The 16,490-nt window shown below is 33.5% G+C and overlaps 1 protein-coding gene across 4 annotated transcripts in view; it reads left to right on the top strand.

Annotated features, from left to right (window-relative positions):
• Positions 1–16,490, top strand: part of AP3B1 (adaptor related protein complex 3 subunit beta 1) — a 276,335-nt gene that overhangs the window by 179,077 nt on the left and 80,768 nt on the right. For all 4 annotated transcript variants that reach the window (XM_029215628.1, XM_029215632.1, XM_029215630.1 and 1 more), the window contains exons 19-21: positions 723–870; positions 4,095–4,242; positions 13,861–13,933. In XM_029215628.1, the coding sequence (XP_029071461.1) occupies positions 723–870; positions 4,095–4,242; positions 13,861–13,933 (369 nt within the window). The remainder of the gene's footprint in view (positions 1–722; positions 871–4,094; positions 4,243–13,860; positions 13,934–16,490) is intronic.

The following is a 16,490-nucleotide window of genomic DNA, read 5'->3' as shown; positions in this document are numbered from 1 at the left end:
TAATCATTTCAACTAGTAAAAAATTATGCTTCATGTTTAAAATACACATAAATATACTATATGTATCACTTCTGCAAAGAGCCCTAGTATACCATAATTTATTCATAAAACATTTAACTATATAGTGCCTCAGTGTAACTTTATCATTTCTTTGACCTACGGAAGACTCCTATACTAGCTAAAATAAGCGCTTTTTAAGTAGTGATGTTGCTTTATTGCCTTTGAATTTAGGAATTTTTGAAGATGATTTGAATGACTCATTTCCCTCTCAAAATTGTTTCCTAAGAAAATTCAACAATCCCTTCCTTTTCTCTAAATAAAATTTCTCACTATAAGTAGAGGAATTAAAATTATTTCTTATTCTTATATCATGCTCATAATCATTCTTTAAATGAAAAGTTTTTGCCATAGCTAAAATACTTATGGGTTTGAAGAGCAAGATAGGCTCACTTTGGTTTAGTTTAGATCTTTTCTTTGCCTTTCCCCACTCACTAGCAGAGTGCCTTCTCTGTGCATTGGAGTCCCGCCATGCTTACCCTTGCCGCAGGGTTCAGGAGTCTAAGTGACCAGAGGGCAGAAATAGGAAATGTGGAACACCTGGGGTCCACTAAACTAAAATTCAGCATCTGGTTTCATTTGTGATGAATGTTGACACTTACTTGTGTCCTTATGTATAATTAAATGGCTATAAATCAAGGAGCATCTGGATATCTTTTTTTCAGAGAGTGAATCTGGAAGTGAAAGTGGGGAACAAGATGACGAAGGAGACAGCAGTGAGGAGTCCAGTGAGCACGAGAGTGAGAGTGGAAGTGGGTCAGAGGCAGAAAACAAAAGAGCAGCCAACAAGAACTCCAAAACCAAAGGAAAAAGGTGAATTATTTTGTCAGAATTTCCTTCAAAAACATTCTTTGGTCTTTTCCCCTGGTCTAACATTGAGTGAGAAAATAAGTGTGTGTGGTTTTTTTTTGTCCCAAACAGATTTTAAATCTTGTAATATTAATTTAAAATACTAATTCATATTATTCTCTTACTTGTAATGCTCAGTTTTCATTTTGAACTTGAAAAAATCTTGGGGTTACATTTTGAAAATTGGTGTAACCTTGGAAGGCTGAGTTAAGTGATCAAGCAGACGGCATGAAACACTTAATTACCTTCTGAAGCAATTTTGCTGAGGGTGAAAATTAAATCCTTCAACACTTTGCCATTATGTAACTAAGACAATTGATTTTTCTAAATAATGTTATATTAAAAAGATTATGATCCAAATATTAGAGTCAGGGGCTGTGAAGGAAGACGGTCATAAGATATTTAAGTGTTAGCACTTTTTAAGATCTCCCATTATCAACAACATTATCATGTATTAAAGTGTCATTAAAATTTTGAGTAATTGGGGCTGATACCTTGGATTGTCTGAGTCTGTTTGCCCCACTGCTGTCAGTGAGTGGCCTCTGCAGACACAATGGCCCTTTCCCTGGGAGCCTGCTGCCCGCGCACTTGACGAGCTTGCAGCCTAGCTCAGTCTTGGCTGACAGCACTGATTGGGGCGCAGTACGCTCTCTGCTCCTTTTATTACAGACAGTAATTAAAGCAGCTCGCCCTGCCACTTCTATAACAAACACAGCATAATGCTCTAATTATGACTTTATTAATTTAAGTCAGGATTTAATGATTTTAAAAGTGATTTATATTGTTTTTCCTGTTCAGAACAAATGAAATCTGTAGGTTAAATTAATACAGGCTTTTCATCATTGCAAAGTTAAAAAGCTAGTTACCAGTAAATTCTTTTCATTAGATTAACATCTGAAACTCTAAGCAGTAAGGTAAACAATAATTACCCATCAAAATTGAGTGATGCAAAGCAAAATAACACTTTTACCTTCAAAACCTTATCTTAAAGGCTAGAAGTTAAATATATTCAGAATCATTCACTTGTTGCAGCAAGCGAGTTACTTGGTTTGTAGTAGCCTTTTCTTAGAGAGAAGTTCTGTGCTTCTAGTTTAATATCAGAATATCTGTAATTACATAGTTTATAAAAAGTGTCTTATTTCTTAGAAAGGGAAGTTATGTTCAGTGCACTAAATATCCTTTCCAATAGCAAAAGTCAATATACTAGAAATTTATAATCATAAATTGTATTAGTTTCATTCTTTTTTCTTCAGAAATAGACTTTTTTTTTAACCCATGTTTGAATTTTTAAAAATTGTTTATTATACGAAAGGAAATCTCAGATACATTCTAAACCTTATATTTTTAAGTACATGTTTTAACCATTAAATGGGGGATAATAAATTGCCATTCTTTGCTAGGGGAAGAAAAAACAACAACATACGTTTTAGTCATCAAATATAATTACATGTGCTCTGAGATGTTACCATGACTCCATTTTTAATAAATAGCAATCATATTTCCTCCACAAAATTCCATTCAGGGAAATATCGAGTCTTCCCTTGCCTCACCACTCTCCCTTCACTGTGTGTTTTTCTGCTTGTCTCTTAGAATTTTTTTTTAAAACTTTGCCAGTATAACTATATGATAATTTTTTAAAGCTGAGGGGCTTTAAGTATCTTCAAAACCACCCTTTAGTAATCATAACTATTTATGACTAAGTTTGAGTTTTATACTCCTAAGTATTTTCATTGAAGGGAAATACTCCAAAGTATTTTCATATTGGGTAGTGGAGAAAATAATGGTCTTTATAGTAAGACAGACTTGAGATTAAATTCCAGTTCCACCCCTCCTGGCTATGTGTCCTTGAGCAAGTTACTTAACTTTCCTCAATATTATAGGATAATAATGCGCCCAGTAAGAATATGTTAGAACATCTGAATTAGATAGTTGCTTATGAAGTGCCTAATACTCTTTGGCACAAGATAGATTTTTTTTTTTAAACCAAGTGGATTTTTAAAGCAATACACACACACACACACACACACACACACACACACACACACACAGTAAAGAGAACTAGACCTTCAAATTTGAGCAAATAAAAAAGACAACAAGGCATCTCTTTTCCCCTGAGAGAAGACCTTTTGGCTATCTTACATGTTATCTCTTCTTGGAGACCTACTTCCCTTGCCTTCTGCCTGCCTTATTTCTCTTTTTCAACTCATGTGTCTCTTCCTCTAGAAGTGTTCCCACTCTCGGTCAAGTTTGTTTAGATGCTCCTCCAGGTGTTCTCATGACACAGTATACTTTATTACTTATTATTTTCCACGCTTTATTGTCACTGCCAGCTTACTTCTCTGTATCCTCCAATGGATGGTAGACTCTATAAGGGAGTACATAGAGATCATCTGTATCTTACTGACCTCTGTTATCCTTAGCACCTAACATAGTGCCAACAATATGGTGGGCAGTCAGTAAATATTTGTTAAGTAAGGGAGCGAGTGAACAAATGAATGGATAGCATCAGCACTTAGATTTGATCGTTTGGTATTTTAAAACTTTATATCTGATTATCTTACATTTTTAGTAAGACTTAGAACATTAGAAGAATTCTGTTTTAAACCAGTTAACATTTTCTCATATAATATGTTTAAGGGCCACATTAGGGGACATATGTTAATACTTTTCTTGGACAGAAAAATCTATAAAATGCAACTCTGTTTCAGCAAAAGTTGATGTATAAATATTTAAATTTATTAATGAACACTTAGTATTTTGAAACAGCATTTTAAAATCAGCCTATCTTTGAAGTTGTTAATGTTAGCACCTAATGTGTATTTCTGGTAAATCAAACATTTAATTATTAATTATTTTCTATTTATTATATCATTCAGTGTTATTTTATAACCTTCTGCATTTGAACTGTGTGTGATGTGGTATAATTAGTCTTGAATGGGTTCTGATTTATTTGGTTGTAGGTAATACTACCTTCCTCATTTCATTAACATGTTCTGGAATTTTAAAACCATTTTTACTGTCTTTCTGTACACTAAAAAGAAATGGTTCTCAGTGAAATACACTTCTCTATAAAGATTTTGGTTCACAGGCAAAATGGACAAATGGTAACACTTGTCATTTGTTTTTTCAAACTACTTAAGCTTGTTTATATAAGTATCTAATATTTCAAAATTTGTTATTCTGATTAGTGATTCTGAAGATGTGGATAAGGAAAATGAAAACTCTAAAACTTCAGATTCTTCCAATGCTGAATCTAGTTCAATAGAAGACAGTTCTTCAGATTCTGCATCAGAATCAGAATCTGAAAGTGAATCTGAATCCAGAAAAGTTACTAAGGTAAGAGATTACAAATTTTTGTAACTGAAAATAAATAGTCTTATAGTCTTTTCCCAATTAGAAATAAATATTTCTGAAAATTTGTGTTTTGTTGAGAATCAAGAAACCAGGCAAGGAATTTAATATGTCATTGACAACTAAAATAAACACCATCTTTATTCATCCACACCTGTGATTTTATTTTGTTTTTTTCTAGATTATCGCTTCCCTTATAATTCAACTCTGCAGAGAAGTTAGAAACTTTTTTTAACCTAACCCTTTCCAACAAAAATTAGAGACCTCAGTGTTATGAGTATGACTTTTTTGTTCTTGGCTGTGATGTGACAAGGGAGGCTTTTGCCAAAGGGGAAGTAAAGGGAAGTCACAGAGATAGTACTGAGCAAAGAAATATAAATGTACATGCATCATAAGAAATTGAGACTAATATGCTTTTTAAAAAAATATTAGGCATTTGGAAATAGAATATTTTTAAAGGTTTAATTAAAGAGTATGCATTCTTTAATAGTTAATAAAAATGCAGTAGCCATATATTTAAAACAAATGCAAGAACCACTTATAACACAATGATTACGCTTTTTGGTATAATATTTGTAACACCAGAATTTGATGCTTAGCAGCAAAAAATAAAACCATGAATTGGAAAAGTGTAGTTTTTAATACACAGTTCAGACCTAATACATATCTTTCTGATCTTTAATTATTATTCCCTGCCTATAAATGGATCATGGTGTTGCTAGGTTTCAAATGCAGTGGTTTTTATAAATAAATGTATTATTCCATATGTTGAAAATATGGTCACACCTTGCCCATTATTGAATTCAGTTTCTTTTTAACCTATATTTTTCACTTACTTGTTTTGGTAACGTGAATTTCTTTAATGTTATTTGAGTAGCCAAGTATGAAAAGAAATTCATCAAAGTAATAATTGCCCTCCTCCATCCAGAGATTTATTGTTAAGGAATAAGCGTATTTAAAAAAAAAAAAAAAAAAGAACAAGCATGCTTAAAAATTAGCTAGTATTTGTCTTACCTTATTTCAAATATTCTTGAATATTGTAAAACCTATTTGAAACTTGAATTTATATTTAAAACATATCTGTGTAGTATGTAGTCTAGGATTTTTATTTTTCAAATATTCACATAAAATCTTAGAGATTTTTAGGTTTATTAATCTGGCCTCTTAAAAAACTTACCACACAGTGAGTTTGATATCCTCTCATTTCCTACTTAAATTACAAAAAGCTTAAGATGTTATTTAAAATAAAGGAGCTTTAGGGCTTCCCTGGTGGCGCAGTGGTTAAGAATCCGCCTTCCAGTGCAGGGCGCACGGGTTCGAGCCCTGGTCCGGGAAGATCCCACATGCTGCGGAGCAACTAAGCCCATGCGCCACAACTACTGAGCCTGTGCTCTAGAGCCTGAGAGCCACAACTACTGAGCCATGTGCCACAACTACTGAAGCCCACTCACCTAGAGCCCACGGTCTGCAACAAGAGAAGCCACCGCAATGAGAAGCCCGCGCACTGCAAGAAAGAGTGGCCCCTGCTCGCCACAACTAGAGAAAGCCCGCGTGCAGCAACAAAGACCCAAGGCAGTCAAAAATTAATTAATTAATTAATTAATTTTTAAAACCACTTATTAAAAAATTAAATAAATTAATTAAATAAATAAAGGAGCTTTAGAAATTGAAAATAAACCCAGAGTAAGAAATCTGTGTTTTTTAAAATGACCAAACAAGAAATTAAGTAATGGGAAATGGGTGGAATTAAAGTGAGTTGTTCTTATGAAGTTTTGTAGAAGTTGAAAAATTGTAGACTTTAGTGCCTATATAGTGTTGGGCTTTAGGGGACCCTATTAGAATGCCACAGAGGTACCCCAGCTCAGAGATTCCATTTATTTCTTCTTTGGTGCGTTCAACAATCAGATTAAATCTCTTAATAGTTGAAAATATTTTACTGTAGAAAATCAGTATAAAATTTCAAAGTAATGCAGTGAGCCAAGACTCTTGAGAAATTCAGGTTTTACTCACATTGTTGATAGTTTTATGTCTATGTGTTTTGCTTATATAGTTTATTTTCTCTGTATTATAATGCCTTTCCTGTCAGTAACAGGCAGATAAGCTTGTTTGTTTTAATTTATATTCTCCACCTTGGAGCCACCATAACTATTTTTTTTTGCTATTTCTTTCTGAGTGATTTGAAGTGTACCATGCAATTACAAGAGTACCAGTTTTCTAATAATGGGCAACTCTATAATTGTAGGAAAGTCCTCCTTGCACCAAGTGTTGTGGCTTCTGCTCTAAATTATGAGTAATGAAGGCAGATGGTGGGTGCTTTACCTTAATTTAGCATGACAGTATGTTAGAGCTGCAAACTCAACTGCCTTAAATCTGCAGCCCAGCTAAATCTATACTTTTACCCTCTCTCTTCCTTTTCTTTCACTTGGACAATGTATTTTGGGGATATCGAGCATGAAAATGGGAATTTGAGGGTATCTTGAATATATGGCTTTAAAAACAGTTCATTTTATGGTGGTCCTATGAGATAGGTATAATGTTCTCCTTGTTGGAAGATAATATCTTTATGCTTCAGTTTCCTCATCTATAAAGTAGAAATGCTACTACCTACTCTGCTTTTTTCAAGTGCTATTACAAAAAAATCAAATGTGAAAGATCAATGTAAAGCCCTGTATAAATATAAAACAGCAGTGTTAACATTTTTTAACTTGAACATTAATTCCCTGAGAGACCAACAGTATTAGAGTTACAGAAACCAGTGCTAAAAGGAACCGAAATTTTTTTGTAACTCTTATGTCTCCTGCATTTTCCAATTCTTTTTATACCATTCAAGTTAGGAATTAACGTTCAGGTGTGACCCCTTACCTGCAGCCTGTGATCCCATCTACTTTTTGCAGAAGACTGAGCTGACATTCACTGTAAGCATATCCCACCTCTGTGCTCTCTGACACACAATCTCTATTTACCCTCCTCCTTTTTCTTTGAATGGAGCTTTGAGTAAGCTATCCCTATCCACATAGCCGAGAATAAGTCCTGTTTCCTTTTGGCCTTGTTTTGTGGATAATCACCTGCGTCCATTGTGCCTTCAGTCTCTTTTTTCATTAATTTCTCCTGCACCAACCAAAGCACTCAAGGCTTTCCTAGCATTTAAAGAGAGGAGAAGGGAGTGGAAGAGAAAGACAGAGAGAATGTGTGAAAGTGAGAGTTCAGAAGAATAATCTAGATATTCTCCAGCCACTACTTCTTAACCCAATTATTTCTTAGTCCCTTTTAAATTGGTTTCTACTCCTATCACTTCCTACAGATATTGTTCTCTGAAAAAGTCAGCCGTGATCTTTCTCCAAACCCAGTGACCTTCTCGTAGTTTATCCTTCTCTGTCTTTTTATATGACTATTCCCCTACTACTTGATATTCTCTGCATGCTTTTTCTTCTGACTTTTCTGACCCTTTAATCTTTTGGTTGCCTCACTTTTTACCTCCTTCTGACACCCCAGTGTGAACATTGCCCCGAAGTTAGTGCTTATTAGTACACAAGTTTTTCAAAAATATTAATTGATATGAATTAATTTAGTCCTTTTTTTCCTCTACAATTTACTGTTGTGAGACTCATTAACTCTCTTTTTTTTTAATTAATTTATTTATTTTTGGCCGCATTGGGTCTTCGTTGCAGTGCGCAGGCTTCTCATTGCAGTGGTTTCTCTTGTTGCAGACCGTGGGCTCTAGGTGTTGCGGGCTTCAGCAGTTGTGGCTCATGGGCTCTAGAGCACAGGCTCAGTAGTTGTGGCGCACGGGCTTAGTTGCTCCATGGCACGTGGGATCTTCCCGGACCAGGGCTCGAACCCGTGTCCCCTGCATTGGCAGGTGGATTCTTAACCACTGTGCCACCAGGGAAGTCCCTCATTAACTCTTGTAGCCTCAGCTAAAACATTTATCTGAGTTACTTCCATGGTAATATCTCTAACTAAATCCCTACAACTGTAACTTTTCTTCCCAAATTCAAACCAAATTCTTAGACCTCTTAGGAAATGCTGGTTTCCCAAACCCAATATAGCCCAAAGACATGATCTGTCATTTGGTACCAGCGTGCTTTCTGTTCTCCCAGATTTGTAGACCCATAATTGTCCTTGACCCCTCCCATATCCTATATGTGTACACAGTTGCCAAGTCTTAGAGATCCTGTGTATTATTTTTGATATCTGTTTTTTCTTCTCCTACCACCACCATTGTAGATCAGCTCTTCATGACCTTGCCCATAGACCATTGCCTTTGGTCATTCTCAGACACTTCCCCAACCCCAATCCTTCTCTACAGCTGCCAGATTAATGTCAAAGTTAACTATAATGATGCCTCATTGTCATTTGAGTTCAGTAAACTCCTCAGGCTAGCATGTCCAAACCCACCTTTCCAGTCTTAACCTTCTTTGTGTTCCAATCCCAGTGGACTATTTGTGGTTCTTATGCTGTATGCTTTTCTGTTTCTGTGCCTTTGTTCTTCCTTTTACATCATTTCTCTTATTACAGAAAATATAAGCTGAGGAGAAAGTGGCCTTATATCAAGGGTAGTCCCTCCACTTCTCCTAGTTGAGAATGACTGCATGGAATGAAGGATATTACTGACTAGAGGGTATTACTCATCTGAATGGTGTAGGGACAGTCAAGAGGGTGAGAACCACTGTTGAATTGTTTATGTTCCGAAAGTGTTTGTCATTCAGCACCATACCCTAGCATATCCATAAGACAGGAAACTGCCGTCATGCATTCTGGTGTCATGTTTGTTTGTTTCTGTTATTGATTGGGAGATGTCCTTGTTTGAAGTCAGATATTGTCAGTAATGACCAAAGAAAATTATCTTTCTCTTCAGTTAAAATTATTTTGATGGGCAAGCATATTTTTCTTTGTAGATGTTCTTTTCTGAACCAAATTTAATAAATATTTTCATGTGAGTCTAATCCTTTTTATGAACTAATTATTTTGCCCTAAATGATACCTGTAACAAAATTAGTTTTAATAGTTCCGTGTTTTCAGTACTTCACATACTTCACACGGTGTTTGGGAAACTTTCTGTTTGTTTGTTTACACAGAAGCGTGGAGAAAAGAATTAGTAATACAGGCTACATTAAATCAGGAGGAGATTTATATCACTTTATCCTGTGTTTTACTGATATAATTAAGTTATATTCTGCTTGTAGTTAAAATTATGTGTCGAACAGATGGTAAAATTTTTATTTAAAATATTTTTTTTAAGTTGCCAGGGTTGTTGTTTTCTTTATTGAACCTGGGCTTCAGTGTTTTTATTACCAGCCAATAAGTTAGAGTGTTCCCACTGACTATAGTTATTTCCACCATCACCTTGTTAGTCCCACTCTTCACACCTTAACCGATGGAGTAGTTCTGATTATATCTTCAGTGTCTATGCACCAACTGCTGAAGATTTAGATAAGCCGTGATTAAAAAAATAAAAATTTTAAGTCATAATTGTAATTTATTGTGAATAATTTAATGTATTTTCCTTATAAATATTAACAGCATTTTAATTACATAAACTGTGTATAAAGCATAATAATCTATCGATGGAAAAATAATATATTTAATATACTTGCACCTAATAGCATTAAGACCATGTCCATATTTGAATCAAAGATTAGTATGTGTCCTAGCTTTGGGAAAAATAGTACTGTCTGTATATACCTAGCAGTGTTTGAAATGCTCTTGTCAGTGGTTTTTATCACACATTATAGGGATCTCACAAAACTTCGCTAGTCCCTTTTTAAGAGGTGCAAAGAAGCTAATTAAATCTTTTACGTGCTCCATGGAGTGGTCACAGGTCACATCTGACTAGTGTACAGATGTCAGTAAATATTAAGATACGCCTCAATAAAAGATCTACCGTGTGAAAAATTCTTGGGTATAAATGTGGTTTGAATAGATTGTGGAGTGAAAGGAACTATTTTCTGATTAGCTGTCTGCCCTATTTGTGAAGTAGGAAACAAGTTTTACTTGTGTTTTTTCAAGTATTTATGATTGTTGCAATTACATAACTTCTGTGAAGATTGTGGAATATTGGGTTTTACTCTGACAATTCAAAGCCTTGCCTCTTTCAATTTATGTCTTTTCCAATTTAGTTCATATTTTAATTTCTTCAGAACAGAAATAGCATTTCACTTCAATTGAGATCTTTAAATCAAAGTGAATGCCATTAAGCAAGCTTTCTTATTGAAGTAGGTATAATCTAATAGGGAAGATTTGTTTAACAGTTTAGACTTCTTTTTAACTTATATAGAAGTCTCAATTTGCTGGCAGTGTACTTTTATTTTAAAGCACAGTGTAAGTGTGAGCCTCAGATTTGTAAAATAAGATGTGTTAGATGACTTGAAGGCAAGAGAGTCATTAAATTGTCTTTGGTTGGTAACTAACTGAAAATATTTCATGCAAATATCTTGCCCTGTGAGGCTAGAAATAAGCCTTGAATTTTTGTTGGTTTCAAAGCATAGTGTGGGTTTGACAATCTATATATACCATTTATCCTGTTTTATAGTTTTAAATTTGAAACCTCTTTATAATGGTTTCCTCTTAGGAAGCATTTTTGGTGCTTTCTGTGTCAGATCTTTTCTGCTTGCTTTTTTTTTTTTTACTCCAATCAGCATGAAGATGAACATGCGTAATAGATTTTTTAAAATCTTTACAAGGTATATTATTACATTTTTTGTTTGTATTATTTGGAGCTTAATAAGTATTTCCAGGATCTTTTATTTATGATTTAAAATGAAATATGTTAAACAGAAATCAGTTTCTTAACCCTGTGACTTTGTATTTCATTTTTGGAAACGTTGCTGTGTTGAGGTGTATAATCGAATACCATGGAAACAAATGGAGATTTGAGGATGATGAATTGATAACTAGGTATTCTTGTAGTGAGATTTTAAGATCAGCTACTGTTGTCCTTATAAAAGTCTAATACAGTCACTCAGCTGTTAAAAACCTAATCCTCTATTTAAAAAAATATACAAAAACAAATTGTCTATCTTTCTGCCTGATCTCTTCTCAAGTACTAATACAATGGAAACAGTGGGTGATCTGTCAGTATGTTTGGTTTGTCAGTGATGGTTTTGTATAAATATTGGGAGGGTAAGAAATAAAATTCACACAGTAAAATATGATTTCATCTGCCTTTTCTCTGCAGCTCCATGGCTCATGCTGCGGTGTGAAATTCTCATTTTACACACTTTGCAGGCGGAGCACATGAATTATGCATTGAGCAAGAAAAATCTCCTGCCTCAAGTCCTATATGCATTTACCCAGGTTCTGTCTCTATTACCAAGATGAATTGCAAATGGAGAAATATTTGATGGAATAGGGCTCTTAACTTCTTTGTTTAGAATTCAGATTTTTATTTTTATAGTAGATCCTTTAAATATGAACATGTTTTGAACTTACTGTGGATTTTTTTAAATGAAAAATGAAATATAAGAGAGGAATGCCAAACACATCACGAGGCTTTTTATAGCCTTGATTTGGAATGCAAGGCTTTTTCAGTTCGGTAGAAATGACCATTATCTATTGCTAATGTTGTATTTCAGTCGCTGGTTATTTGCTTTACTCAGAAAGTCAATGAAATTCTGTCCTTTTGAGAGCCTTTTTTCTTTTTGTTTTAGGCTTCTAATAAGAGATTATGCCAGTTTCACATGCAGCTCTGTCCTGTGTTGTATGTGACCTGATGTGTGTTTAATAGATATTGTTACACACTCCTGGCTGTGAAGTAGAAAATAAGGTATATAGACTTGCCTCCAGCTTTAACTTTGTCTTGATTTGATAGATTTCTTATTTTTCAGGTGGGGAGGTTACATTTCCATAAAGACTGTCATGCACCATTGTAGCTTATAGGAAGCTACACCTATTGTGCTCAGCATAGCATTTTGATAAGTCACATGGTGATAAACTTTTTGTTATATGTTCTTTCTTCACAGGAATGTTATTCTTGTTGAGATGGCATATTCATTCTGAACCTGTTTCTGTCACTTGCAACTTTTACATTTCAGCTTCAAAACTAACATTTTTTTTCCCAATCCTAGAAATTGTTATTTATTTCAGGTATGGAGAGAGGGGCAAACATTATTTGTTTTGTTTTTAAATAACGAATGAAAATTAAAGCCCACCTAGATGCTTTGGAGTTTTCAGTGGCAGAAATAAATATTTTGAAGAAGAAAATCAATGCTGATGTTTTTAGTAATGCGTATTATTGTATGATCCTTGAAAATAATTTTTCTTTATATTGACATAAGGGAAAAAAGAAGCAGGACTTAAAATCATTTAAAAATGTTACCTGAGGTATTATTTGATGTATTGCTTTTGTTCATGTATATGCACTGTTGTAAGAGCTCTAAACCATGTAGACTTTAAATGATGGTAAAGTACACTTTGCTTTAGTGATACCTTTCTGTAGTTAGAGGAATACTTCAAAAATATTTGTAATAATTTACACTAACAATAAGATATAAACTCCTTTGGTAGATTACAAGTTATCTGAAGGCAGGGACTAGACTGTCTTGGCTGTGTTACTTCCATTGCTTAGCACAGAATCTGTTAAAAATTCTATACACATGTATTGAATGAATGAATGATTGAATAAGTGAACAAAAATGTTTTGGCAAAAAAGTTTTGGCCTTCAATTTGAGAGGTTTAATGTAAAAAAAAAAAAGTACACATTATAAAGGTGTCGGTGACCCAGATACATCTGTTTAATACCCTAATCCTGTTGGTCTTTAATTGTTTATAATACTACTCAGTACTGTGCCTTATTTTTTCTTTTCTTTCTTTTTTTAAGGTTACGCATCTTTTCTGAATCTCTAACCGAACTGTGAATACCTCAGGCTTAGGGATCTAGTCCATGGGTATCCACATTTCAAAAATATAGTAGACTGAATAAGCAAATTTGTGGTGGAGGAAGCCCTAACTATGTGCAGAAATGGTTGAGTACTTAGTCTCCCCAAAGGAAAACAGAAAAGAAAGTAAATGAATTCTTTTCAACCCTAAAGAGCAAGAGCCTGAAAATATCATTTATAGATTTTAACGAATACCTTTGGCAAAAGAAGTCTGATGCAACCCAGTGTTGAAATATAAAGTACCTAGTACAATGCCTGTCACAAACTACATCTCAGAAAGGCTACTCTATCACAAGCCCATTGACAATTTCAGAGCTAAGCATGTATTGTTCAAGCATTTCTTTTTCTTAAATCAACTTGTTTAAAAATTATTTTCGAGAATGTTTGTACATTTTCTACCAAAGAGCCACATTAGATTTTTATGTTAGCAAAAAGTTGTCAGATTATAAAATTTACTTTTAAATTTTCTTCTGAAGGTCTTTTTTAATCTCTAAATAAAAAATATTTTAAAATAACAGTTTGCATGGTGGAGAAGAAATACCACGTGCCAACTAAAATAAAAATTTTGATTCAAAAAAACATTTCACATAACCATATAGAAGCTTAATTTGATTTTTTTTTTCCCTTGGAAGACTAAGCAAAGGAAAAAATGTTTGTTTTGAAATGTTAAAAACTATAGATTTTTAAACTAGAACATGTGATAAATGGAATACTCATTATTTTGTAGGAGAAAGAAAACAAAACAAAGCAAGATAGAAATCCTCTTACCAAAGATGTTTCACTTCTAGATCTAGATGATTGTAAGTATTGAAATTTAAATTTTTTCTTCTGTACTTAGTAATAGTATTTTTCATTTTTATAGTATCTTTCATTTACATGTCTCAAAATAAATCAAAAAGTATTATGAAAGACTTATAGATGTGATTAGGCAAGAAAATTTTAAAAGTTATTTCTATTAGTATTTTTTTCCATCATTCAGTATATCAGTTTTGTATCACCTGAATAAATATAATTGGTCAAATAAAAGTGCACCAAATTCATTTTAAGATTTTTTGCTTTAGTAATTTATACTTGCTTTAGCGAGTGATTATCTGTATCTCACAACTTCTACATTTTTAAATGTTGATTGTGGAGATCAAGACATCTAATTTAAGGAAGTAGAGAATTAGGAATGTAATTGGAAATGTAAAGGACACCGCCGTCTTCTACTTGCCACACTTAGGGTGGGAACAGAAACGAGTACAAACCTTTTGGAATACAGTGTAATTTATACGTATCAATATTTTAACTGCAAAAAATCCTTGTCCCAGCAAATTTACTTCTAAGAACTTAGAATCCTACAGATATGCCCACCCAGTATGCAAAGATGTATATTCAGCTCCCTTTAAATTCTCCTGCATTGTGAGAAAGAGATAGAACTAACTTTGTTGGTAGGTAGCTTTTGCATTAGAGGAAGAGTAACAACACATGAGATTTCTGAATATTAAACTACTGTCATTTTGCAATATAGTTTTCCTATGCTAGAGGTGAGTTACGTATTTATGTCTTATTCTTTCGTAGAGCTGTTCTATTTATATTGTTTACCTGGCCTATTTCCAATAGTCATGGCAAATTCCTACTGTAGAGAAATTAAAATATTACTGAGAAATACTTAACAGAGAAATTAGAGATAAAATTGGAGACAAATTTGAATAATTTTATACCTGTTGGCAAAGATGTTAAAATTTACATCATTTCTTACCTCCTGGCTAAGATTTTTAAAGTAACGTCCAGTATTGTTAAGGTTTGGAGAAGCAGGCACCCTACATTTGTTTTTCATAGGCATATAAATAGGTGCAGTTTTTTGAGGTCATTTGAGCAATATCTATCAAAACTTAAATTCCACACACCTTTTGACCTAGCATTTCTTTTCTAGGAATTTATACTATAGATAAACTAGCAAAATCAGATCTTCCATCCTTGTTTTAGACTCTTTAACTTAATGGCTTAATTTTACACTTAAAGTCCATATTCCTAGGTTTCTAAGACCTTAGGTGATCTGACTCCTGCCTACCTCTTATCCATACTGTTCCTCTGCATTTCTGAAATATGCTAGGCTCATTCTTGCCAAGGGCCTTTGTTCTGCTGTTTTCCCTGCTAAGAACACTTCTTCCAGATCTTCTGATGGCAAGCTGCTTCTTATCTTTCAAATCTCAGCTCAAAAGTCACCTTCTCTTACACACTTCACAAGTCACTCTTGATTGTCTTCGTGGCATTTTTCACTATATGAAATTATCTTAACTATTTGTATTACTCGTTTATTGTCTGTCTTGCTCACTGTTATTCTTAGTACCTAGAACAACACCTGGCAGATAGTGGGTACCCAGTAAATATTTGTTGAATTAATAAAGTATGCAAAGGTATGTGTAGAAATTTCATTGCAGCATTATTTTTACAGCAGCATCCTGAAAATAAACGAAATGTCTACCAGTAGTCTAATACAACCATTAAGAAAAGTGAGACAAATCTTTATATGCTAGTTATGTTATTATATGTATGAAACATTATAAGTTAAAAATAAGACACATGTAGAGTATGACTCCACTTATGTAAAAAAGGAGGAAAAGAGGAACTGTATCCTGCACACAAACACAAATATGATTGTACATCATATATTTCTGGAAGGGTACAGAAGAAATACTTAACAATGATAGCTCTGGCCTCTTTGGGATATAAGACTAAATCAGGGACAGAGGAGAGAAAAATACTTTTACTTTGTATCTTTCTGTGACAATGAATATTTTACATTTATATGTGAAGTTTAAGTTTTAAATTGTAAAATAACAACAGTCAGGCATATTTAAAATGGAATTAAGAGGAAAGGTTACAAGGTACTAGAGTGCACCAGTTCCTTTTCTCCTTGAATTTGACGCTGGATTTCCTGACAGCTAAAGAAAAAATTGTAAAATGATACAATTTTTATTGTTTGATTCTTTTTAAAGCTTTTTTATAATATATAGAAACAAATTTTTCTTAAATATTAAGTTTTAAGAATTTAAATATAAGATTTTCATTTTAAGGGAAATTTCATCCTAACTTATATTTAACTCAACTTAGGGTATATTTCTGTTTGATTTTAATACCCGAGAACTATTTATTTTAAAGTCTTTTGTAATCTTGCATTTGTCAGAAATGACACTTGAAACTTTTTTTTTGTTTTGGTCAATTTAACAAATGTTTGTGGATTGTCTGATAAGTGCAAGGTACTTTGCTAGGTGCTAGAACAGACGAATAGAATTTAGTCATACTCTTCCAGAGACTAGAATCTAGTAAGAGACATAGATACCTGAGCTAGTAGCTATTATGTAAGAGAGATAA

Source organism: Monodon monoceros, unplaced genomic scaffold (assembly GCF_005190385.1).
Source record: "Monodon monoceros isolate NGI ecotype Baffin Bay Population unplaced genomic scaffold, NGI_Narwhal_1 Super_Scaffold_12, whole genome shotgun sequence".
Taxonomy (NCBI): domain Eukaryota; kingdom Metazoa; phylum Chordata; class Mammalia; order Artiodactyla; family Monodontidae; genus Monodon; species Monodon monoceros.
The sequence above is the reverse complement of the archived record's forward strand: the minus strand, read 5'-3'. Positions and strand labels throughout refer to the sequence as shown.